Consider the following 11,706-nt stretch of genomic DNA (forward strand, 5'->3'; position numbering starts at 1 on the left):
ATTACTGATGTACATGTAGCTACAGTTTAATATCATGTACATAAGACTCAGTAGCAAAATATCTTTGTACATAATGTCTCATAACTTGAGTATATTTTCAACAAAACATTGCCAATTTATCATAAAAAATAAGTGTACATCACTTTACAACACCCTTTTATGATGAGGTATCGAAAACACGTTTATACATATATATCAATTTGTCACGTACTACAAGTCATAGAATATACAGACGGGTCGCTAACGACCTTGTAGAATGGATCATAGCCGTCGTGATGTTATCCTCAATACAGTCTGCCATTCATAGTTCAATTGCCTGCATTTTACGTTGGCACTTACACTCGAGACTTCGTCATTGTATACACTAGACAAAATACTAATGAAAAATTGTTGACTATCCCTATCATGTATTCTTTGTGTTTAAAACTGCTTGAAAATATTACCTGTTATTATATATGAACACAACATTTGAACTTGAACGCGGTAGACAGTTAACAATAAAGATAATATTCGTAATTGTCTCGGGAAATTTTACACACGCCTTCACCCCATCCCAAAAAGAGATAACGTTCTTGAGTAAAATTATATGAAAGAAATACTACAGAATGATAGTACAATTTAGATATACAGAGAAGTTCTTCTACATTAAAATTTAAAGGCGGCCTTTCATAGCAGCATGAAACAAACAAAAAATACCACAATGATACCAGTTGATTGTAAAAAGACAAGTGTTTATCAACAACACCTTTTATAATCTGGGGGTTATGCATATTTTTTCACGTACTCGGTGTCATTGAACGTACATATGGAGTCGCTAAAGACCTGAGAAATGAGCATACAAAATCGTCCTGTTGTTAAAATTCGTGAAGCTTTAATAAGTCAAGTCAAATTAATGTCGTTGAATATTTTAGGATTGGCAGGCAGAATCCATTTTAAAAAGAGCTTAATCACGCGAGTACATTGTTGCCCAATGGGCCACTTGAAATACTCAAAAACCTGTATTTCCTCCCTAAAATATTTGCCCATATCCATAGCGATAAAAGTAATTATATTTCAAGGTAAAAATACAATGTCGGTTGAAAAGGAAAAGTGAAGCACAAATTGGTCCAATGTGCCTCTAAAAATGATCAAAATCCATCAGTTTCTTCCTTAAAATGAATGTTCAGCCTATAACAACTCCCTATATAAATGTTAAAATAAATGGCTGTTCTTAATGATTTAAAGACACCGACGCCATCGCAGATGCCGATTTCACATTTTTTTTCTTATCTTTATAACGGATATAATATGACTCTAATTTCTGCCAAAAATCATTTTAGTCTTATTTTCACTTATTTTTCCAGTGTTCCATTTTGACAACAGGTGACCTTGCCTTGTCAAACGTTCATGACAGTGAATGATTTATACACTGTAGAAGAGAAACAATTACTTTAAAAACTGAAACTACAATGTAACCTTTTTGACTAATGATCGACTGAAATGTAGCAGGATTCATCTTAAAGCTCTTGACGATAGGACACAATCATGAAACAAAATCTGACGAGAAATATTACTCTTTGAATTGGTCTTTACGCGTTTCATTACAGAATGTTTAAAAGCTTACATTTCTTTTTAAGCCATAATATCTTTAAGCTATATTTAATTTATGTCATGCGTGAAAGTTTGATCGTTATAGGTAAGAGAGTAAGAACAATCGAAAGTAATTATCAATATCAATTATTGGATTTTGATAACACAAATTGATATAAGTGAAACACGCACATACTTTATAACACCAATTTTGACTCAACTTTTCAACAATAGTACGATGTGTTAAGGAAAGGTAAACATGTTTTTTCACCGTAATTGCCCACTTTGATCACCTTATGTTATTGTATGTAAAGCATAATATAACCTCCGCTATGAAGTTCTCCGTCAAATAAATAATCACTATGCGTGTGTGCTACTCAAAAGTCTATTCTTACATCAATAAACGGTAGTAAACGAATCTTTATATCAGTAGAGTGCCCTAATGTTATTCTGACACATGAAAAAGACACTAATAGGGCATTTGTACAACAGGACAATGACATCATTTGGAAAACTTTTCCCTATTTAAATCAGGTTTCAATTATACCTTGTGTATTTATATATACTCAGCGATGGTCTAGGGTCCTACAATAAGGTTTAATCTTTAAACTCCTGGGTGTATCCTACCGGGTGATATAAACACCTAAGTGATTGGCTAGGTAAGGTTGTCCCATTGGAGGAGTATATCAACTAGAGCTAGATGAGATATAGTCAAAGATATGACAATAGGCCTACCACAATGGATATGAATAAAGGTATTGGGTAAGTACATCATATGGAATGTTCTTTAAAATCATCTTGTTAATGGAATGGTATTCCTTGTATTTTCTTGATATTGTATACCATATTTAAATATGTTATGTTGCAATGTATGTCTATGTCATTTCCTTTCACGTATGTTTGTAAGGAGACATAACACGATTGATATATGACTATAACTGACCAAAGACTTCATGAGCGAAACTAATGAAGAAATTAAATTAGTGTTAATATCATAATTATCACTTTCTTTTCGCGATATTTTCGATCAACGCTCGAACGCGAAACACGACTATGCAAACTTATGATGATTTGATTGTCTGTAAGAGACTTTTGATGGGGAACTCAAAAATTGGTAAATATGTGGAAAATAACAATGACTCGAAATATTGATATTGTATAAATACGCGAAGATAAAGTGGTGTATAGTATTTCGATGTTGAATATAGAAGTCTGATATCAAACCCCTTTCATTATAGAGAATGTCTCTTAGACTATTTGGTTGGGTATTATCGTATTAAAGACGTACACCAACATATTATTGTTAATCAAAAGGCACAACTGAATCCATTTATATTCAGACAATATATATACAGTGTTCCAATTGATGTGTGATTATTGTATTATAGACTAAGACGTACATTAAAATACTGTTGTTGATCAGAATCCTATTCTGAATCCATTTAGATTAAGAAGACATGTACGATTTTCCATATGAACGAATCTCTGATACTGAGATATTTTACATTACTGTGAACGGTAATTCCCCGTGTAAATATGTACAAGACATACACAATTTATCAATTTGCAATACTACGCTACACTTTAGTAGTTGAATGTTAAGTGGCCGATATTCATTATCAACAAGTTTCAATCACGGCTCTGGTAAATGTGGCATACAAATCCGTAAAATTAAATACTACAATGGGAAAGTCAATAATGGGTTGTCGACAAACTGTTAATGTGGTCATCCACTTGACCAGGTAGAGCCACTGACCGCGTTATCATTATATAGACTCATATATTTGAGAATATTGTCTGTGTTCAGAAATACGTTATCAGTAAACGGCTCTTTAAATTTAATCACCAGACTTATATACAGAACTATGTCGTAGGAGCATCCCTAAGTCATATGTTAAGGTTATGCTAGAAGTAAAGGGCCTATCCTAATGGAGTGTCTGGTCAAAACTAAAAGATGATACTAGTTCGTAATTTGTGTAACTGTTTTGATTTGATGCCAATAATCAATGTGAAATGTAAGATATGTATGAATAAATCATCCTCAATACGCCAGGGATTACTATCACTGACGTTACGTCAATGAAAATAACCCCTGGAATATCAAGGATGAGAATTAATAAGATTTCTATGATATGTGTTAAAATACATATAACATTTCTTTTTTGAACTAGATATTGATTCCTAAGTGTCCTGGGATATGGGTTTCCATTTTCGGATCATATTATGCTATATTATACCGCTGTCAGCTGATGTTAGCAAGTTGAATACTACAGTTTATATTGCCGAGAGGCCAAGGAACTAAGTCATATCATAAGAGGTTATGCTATAAAGTAGGATCCTACTTTGATGTCACATTCTTTTGAGTTGAAAAGTAATCAGAAAAAGCTGATCAGGTCACATATCGAAAGTTAAAGGCGCAAAAACACTGCAACTTGTGTGTTTGAATCCAAATTCTTGGACAAATCAGTCAGCGATTTTCCTTAATACCTATAAATAAGTACATTGTAAGCGAGGATAAAGAATCGTACAATCAGCATCTACGTTTATGTATTCTTTATACATTCCAGAAATATTTTATCAAAATGTTATTTAAATTGAATAAATTGACACTTAAATGAGAGTCAGTATTTTAATTTGATTGCAATTCAAATAAAATAAGACAGCATTCATGATTCTCACGTTGATACAACGCTTACGTAATATGATAATATTGAATCGTGAGATTTATCATTAATCTGCGTAGTATGTACCAAGAAACATGCGTTATCACATCAATAGGAATGTGTCGGATTAGTTTCGATTGGATATCGTGTTTTTATGTCGTATATTTTGCGGATATATGTTGAACAAATACAATCTTGGATATTTGCAATAAAGTGAGCAGAATTACAGCTAGCGATATCTTGTGCTATATCAAATTAATTACGCTACGTATTTGTGTACAATGATGTTGAAATTTTTACACAATTGTGTATCAGACACAAACGTAACAGAGGCAGCAGTACATTCTGTATTATACATATAAAAGCTGACGGAACGCATGTGTTATCATTAATTGCCATATGTAATTGTACACAATTTGTATATTTTATTTCCTGAATTATCATTGATAGATAAACAGCTACTACCCTGAATAAGATAAGTTAACAGCATAAATGATGGAATTATATGTTTTCACCAAATTACATCTGTTTAATTACAACCCGGATATGTACCTACTAGTTCTATCACCTAATCATGAATGTTTACTTTACAGTGGCGATATGATCTCGGGTGAAAAGATTTGACGTGAAAGGGATTTACCACAAAAACTGGATATTTTAAAAAGTCAGTATCCGCGGAGCACACCCAGTGTCATTTAAAGGCCTGTTCGAGTGACAACTGGAAGGCTTAGCCGCTATCTCATGCCTCGACAACATGCGACACTTTTGACCTTTTCGTGTTGAAGAATATTCCCTAGAGGTTCTCAGACATCCTGGGGTACCAGCACACAGACACCTGTGTGGAATGCTAATCCCGACTATTGGAATCACGGATGGGTTTTCACATGTTTCCTCCTTTGAAAACCAATAAGGATTGACTGTGTCATATGGAAGCAGTATTTCGCCATATATCGTACGACGGAATCATGGTCTTACGTAATAGGTCCGGAGGCAAAACGGAATGGAATTAAAAGAAAACAAATTTGTTCTAGAGATCGACTTCCGTTACATTTGGCTAATGTAGCTAGACTCAACTTTGAATATTGTGATGTTGAAAAACTTCGATAAGTTTTAAGTTAAGGAGTTAATCGAAGTTGTAAGTCACAAAATAATTTGGAGTCATGCCTGAGAGGGATCTCCTTACTCGATCCTGGACGTTTATGTCTCCGCGACGAAAACCGAGAAAAATCCGGATTCCGGAGGTGAATACCTACTCATCACAGGTAAATGTTGTACATTGTAATTGTTCTGTTTTCGAAACACATACATGTACTCAAGCGCAAAAGTAAAATAAAACTGTAAAATTCATGTCGAATGCCTACGTTATTAATGCATTGTATGTTGAGTCTAATAAGTTTGTTAATGGTAACAAACAATTGCCGCCGTTTATTCTCATATCTTATCCCTATTTTATCAGTCTGTTCTAGTTTAAATTATGACTTCTAACAAATTCCGAAAACTTCTGTCGGTCATTGTCATTTCTCTTTCCAAAATGTACATACTTTACATTTCTACAATATATAACCCTTTTGACTATTTTGACGTGGTCAGTATGCAAATTCAAGACACGAAATTGGCAGGATAATACCATACTACTAAATTTGGAATTTTGCAAAATATTTTGATTTTTTCTCACTTTGTCAAAATGTAGGTCTATGGGTAATAATACTGACAAAAATCCTATGTTAAATCCGATGCGTGTGATTCTAAAACTCGTTCAAAAACTATTTTGTCTACATCGTTGCAATTATTTTCTCGTCCCACATTTTTTATTTAAAGTAATTCGTGTCCTATAATTATTCCTTTGTAATGATCCCGCGTTATCGTTGATATTACCTCTTTGACCCATGCCTATATTTATGTATTCTATTTATTTGTTTTGTTTGTTTGTGGATATACGATTCTGGAAGTCGACATCTTGTCGTTTTCGTCATGAGAAAAGCTGTACGCAGTAAATTTTTTATTGTCGTACTCCTACATATCGATCAGACAGGGTATGGATTGTTGAACCCTAAACACGTTCCCCTGGATTCCTAATTGGCCCATATCCTTGTCATGATAGATTTGCAATGACTGTTTGTATTATTTAGCTAGACTGTCGGGACAACGTCGCGGAATTCTTCCGTAGAACGGAAACTGAGGGGTATCTCGACTTTCTACTAACCCAGAGCTTATAGGATTAAACTGCCCATCTGGTGAACAAGAGACAAGGCATTAAAAACGTGTTCATGTATTGATTTAGAGTCGCGTAAAGGATCGTGAAGACGATCAGTCATTTTGTGGTAAATCTCGGTAATCTTTCGGTGGGCCGGGGTCATGTAGGGTCTAGTGTCTGTTTGGGTTGGATTTAAGGCTGTGGCCAAGATAACAAACTGTCTACGTGATATCACATATGTAAGTTCATAGGGGCAGGCTATATCGTGACAAAAACAAGGGGTCGTATCGACACGAATTTTGTTCATCTTCAACACGAAGACCGAAAACGTTTTCAATTCTGGGAATAGCCAAAGCATTCTTATTAGAAAGTTAGAGAGTTAAGGGGCAAACTTTCTTTACCATCTGTAATGATTTACTGTGGGGGTAATTTGGAAATAAAAGGCTATCTCAAGTTAAAGGATATTGATCAAAATGAGCCATATTGGTTTGAAATATTGAAGACCAATTAGAAAGTCAACCAAATTTAATCCTAGCCTTAACGTTGGCAAATCTTCCAATGCTAAAGTCATTCAAGTAGCTGACGGATGGATAAGGTTTCTTTGTTAAATTCAGAATAATTTCATTACATTATACACAACGGTGACGATAAGTTGCTTATAATTCATTTCAACATATTCAAGTCAAATACAATAATATGCTGCATTCCGAAAATGAGAATTTATTTGTTACTTCACTTGGCAAATTTGATCAGATGTTTTATATCAGATTTCAATTTCTCATCCGACAATGAAAGGATTGAATTATTTAAATTTCTTTGCAACACGGATTTGACTCGGTTAGTCGTTTGACAAATGTTCACATTGACATTACATATAGAATTATGGAAAAGGTTTCTTTCTTTAGTTTACTTGGGTAACTTATCGTATTCATATAAAAACGTAACGTTGCTTCATTATATTGGTATGACGACAATAAGCCTATCAGCACGAAGGGTTATCAATAACACAAAACTTCCAAATTCACGAGTTTAAAGGTACATGTAGGTGTATCGAGTATTTAAATAATGACTTCTCAAGCTGACAAAACTTTGAGAATTTAGTTTTAATAGACACAGTTAATGCTATGCTTATCAGTTTACTGAGGCAAATTTCAGCATGACAGTATGAGTGAGAAATGAAAACGATTACTTATAGCGAATACGGAGCTGGATTTAAAATTAATACCCGCTATTTGTTAAAGACGCATATATTTGAATAATAAATAATCATGCTTAACCTATGATATTTTAAACGTGAAGATTTAATTTTCGTACTTTTAACGCCTGAGTCATTTATACACGATATTGAATTTAAGATATACGAGTTGTCTTTGTTGTGATGAATGTAATATATTCAGTTTAAACCTAATATGAGCAATTTGATTTCAATTCTAATAAATCATGCGTCGCCCCCGATGACAAAACATTATCTTAATGGCTGTATCATTGCCGACATTGAACAACATATTTGTGCGTATGTGGACTAAATCAAGATATGGAAATTTCAACCACAATCAATCGTCAGAAGACTTTATGAGCTTTGCTCTTTATTTTGTCATTTCATTAATCTTTCTTAATTGAATACTGACTTCATAACAAGTAACATACATGTACATGTGAAGCTGCGAAAGTCTCCAGGTATCATTAACCTGGGATTATCGAATAACACACTGCCCATTATCCTACCGTGTAAGAAATGAAAATACTGTTTATAGTCCGCTCGCGCAATATTGTTATTTTGAAAGCATTAAAGAAAAATTTACCCTAAACGAATGATTTTCAAATGATATACAAACCTTTCTGAGAGTCTTATTATTACATTACATTACACTAGCTTTTAAAATTAGGATACTATAGAAAAATATAGAATATATAATATAATATAGAAATATAGAAATAAGAGAGTTCATATACATCTAAGGAAAACTATAATCTTATCAGTTGTGTTAATTAATTTATGCATTTTATCTTTTCAGTTTCAGGAATGTAACAGTTTACACTCTCGACTTGGTCTTCCTTTAAGAGCTGATATTGAAACAAGAACATCCCACTTTCCGGATATCTCATCGTTACCAAGTTTAACATCGTCTCCCCACTTCGCAAGGTCAGCACCGCCAAATGCTTTTCGTGGGCTACCTGCTAGTCCAAATGGTTCCCCAGCACGAAGTGCATACCACACTGATGTACAAAGCCCAGTAGGGAAAGTGGACACTGGTCAAGTAACACTGACCAGCCAATCGTCGGTTTTGACTAGTACTGTAGACAACGAAGTTCATTACGAGGAGGATATTGAGCGCAGGCGTAAACGCCTAATGACCCCGTTACAGCTGACAGAACAGTTACGTCTCCGTGGATACGGTGAGCCCCGGATGTTAACAACACCTAGTTCCGGTATAAACTCAAAATTTAATTCTTTCCATGGAAAGTCAAGAGTTCTTCCCAAAAATCCGTCAAAACGAGAAAAAATCAAAGGAAGGGCAAGACTTGATTATGAAATGGCAAATATGAGAGCTTTAGCGTTTTGTGAACAGCAAACATCCAAAGTGTTCAGGACTGCGTCGGCGAATATGCGAAACAGAGACGTGCAATTTGTCGAAGATGAAATGCGAGAGAAAATGTACAACGAAGAGGTCGACACACAGGATCAGACCGAAGGTTTAGTTATCATGGCAATTGACAGAGAGGATTTATTCAAACGAGTAAACACATGGATTGAAGAAGTAGAATGTGCTTGTGAAGTCACGTAAAACACAACGTTTCCTTATTGGAGGAGAATAATCTATCCATGATACTGCGTGTACAAATCAAAAGACATTATGATGAAAAGAATATGCACAGTGCTTTTGATTGAACAGAAGAGAAAGCAGATTGGATGTTAAAATATCAAATAATACTATGCAAATCTATGTCAATGTGATGTGGCAATATATCTCAATAACACAAGGGAATGTGGATACTAACATTCTAATGAAAGTTTGTATAGCTTACAATCTACTCGCAACACAATCATTTAATGTAGAGATAACTTCGTTACACTGTGTACGTAAACGTTTTACTATTACAAAAGGACATTGTTAAGATTGCAGTAAGATTTTCCAGTGTACAACCTAGGAGATTTTCTCAAAAATGTATATCTGACTATATATTTTAGACATGTATAGGCATTTTGTATAATGTAAACGTGTGTCGTAATCATTATAACGCACATCTGATAGGATGCAACAGTGCTTAATACGCGCATTTGTAGCAACCTCTATTAACCATGTCAAGATAAAATGCAATTGGCATACAATTTGTCTGACAAAACATATTTAAAATATGACTACCGCTACACTATACACGTTTGCATTATATTAAAATAATTTTCTTCAATTTTAGTGGTAATTTTTTGGCACTTTCCATTCTTTAACTTTACTGCTACATTGCTAATTTATTCAAACGCTTTCTACACCGTCGATAGCAACACAATTGTATCTTGTAATGCTTGAGCGCGGATTAACATTGCACATGTTTGTAAATATAAAGAAATTTGCACAAACGTAAACTCGCAGTAAAGGATGGAATAGTAGCTATATCGATGAAATGTAATGTAGCAACAGTATATATATCTGTAATGGCATTGAATGTCCTTTTCTTTCTTTGAATAAAAAAAGAAAAACCAACACAACTTCTATGATAAATGGAAGTTGGCAACCGTATATGTGTGATGCGTTGCTCACAGATATTTAGAAATCGATACTTGATAGCATAATCTATGTCTGACATAAAAAACATAATTACGATAATGATAATTCTCTAGTCAATTTCAATCACCCTGCTTGTCTAGAAATGTCATATATCCGGTTATTTTTGCAGCTTCGCAATTCATTTCTATTGCGAAAAATTAAAGAAAAATAGATAACAAAATAATAAAGTATAGCCAAATCGCTAAATTTTAAAGCCGTTAATTTTCGTCCAAATTTTGTCTCGTGAAAATAACCAGCTATTCGGAATAAACGTTTTAGGTCCGGCATATAGCCTCGTGTCTGAGTAAACTATTTGTGACACAACACATACACATGGTATTTAGATAAAAGTTATTTTAATAGTACTTCGCGTTGTGTTTTACATATTGGAACTTTCCTCTTCCTGCCACAGTGACTGGGAATATATCCCTATTCCCAGAGCGTAAGCCTCGCTCTCCGTATTCCAAACGGCATCACACTGGATATCCCATTCCGGCTCCTAATATATCAATGACATAAGTAACAGGAACTGTCCTTTCCTTCTGAAGGTTTACACGCCTCCATCAATGACTAATAAACGCTACCAAATACAATGTCGACAACATTTACGGGCTAGTGCTACCCTCACACCTACGCCCCCAGCGAAGTCGTTACACATCATCATCTCGATTCCATGAGGTTGGAGAACTATCCAACAATCTTAATCCAAAATAATCCAAAAGTAAAGTCCACACAATTTCAAAATGTAACCCGTTCTTATCCTGGTCATGAGCAACAATATAAATACCGTATGTGACACAACACATGGTATTTAGTTAAAAGTTATTTTAATAGTACTTCGCGTTGTGTATTACATATCGTTTGTATACTCCAGATCCTAACCCCTCGGATCCCCCGTCCGGCGGATGTTGCCTTGTGGCCTACATGCTTGAGTCTCTCCCTCAACTCTCTAAATTTCCAGTATATACTCCGCCCCGCCCCTTTGTACATATATTAAAAAGGCACGTGCGGCCCAAAATCTCTAATCTCCATCTTACCTAAACCTTACGCTTTGCTGCGTTATCACGTTGGCCGTACCGCTGACCTGTTTGATAAACTGCAAGTCAGGTTCCGCCCTGCTCATCTTGGATATCATCTCCCAAGATGACAGACTACGTGATACCGCGCAAGGCAACACTGCTGCTTCTGACTATCACATATCTATACCTATACCTATATCAATCTATTGTTTGTTTTACTTTCCCATGTGTACTATATCAAATGTACTTTTAAAGTTACTAAGTCATTAGATTTATATAGATTTCTTATGGTTTTTGACTTCCTACAAACGTTCTTATACCTGAAATTAGAAAGTTTTCAAAATTACAACATTTAATTTGAACTATTGGCAATGTTTATCAACGTTAAAATATCGCCAAACACAACAAGAAATTGTATCTGTCGGCATTGAATGTTTACAACGGAAAGAACCGAGTGCATCTTTGAGTTCGGAATCGAGGTCGCTGAAAATCTCATC

The 11,706-nt window shown here is 34.6% G+C and overlaps 1 protein-coding gene across 1 annotated transcript; it reads left to right on the forward strand.

The window, feature by feature from the left end:
* The first annotated feature begins 2,146 nt into the window (after window positions 1-2,146).
* Window positions 2,147-10,544, forward strand: LOC138334898 (uncharacterized). Its single transcript, XM_069283726.1, has 3 exons — window positions 2,147-2,331; window positions 4,826-5,494; window positions 8,442-10,544. The coding sequence occupies exons 2-3, from the start codon at window positions 5,393-5,395 to the stop codon at window positions 9,210-9,212; spliced, it is 873 nt and encodes a 290-aa protein (XP_069139827.1). The 5' UTR covers window positions 2,147-2,331; window positions 4,826-5,392; the 3' UTR covers window positions 9,213-10,544.
* The last annotated feature ends 1,162 nt before the right edge of the window (window positions 10,545-11,706 follow it).

The sequence above is a fragment of the Argopecten irradians genome, chromosome 11 (genome assembly GCF_041381155.1).
Source record: "Argopecten irradians isolate NY chromosome 11, Ai_NY, whole genome shotgun sequence".
Classification (NCBI taxonomy): domain Eukaryota; kingdom Metazoa; phylum Mollusca; class Bivalvia; order Pectinida; family Pectinidae; genus Argopecten; species Argopecten irradians.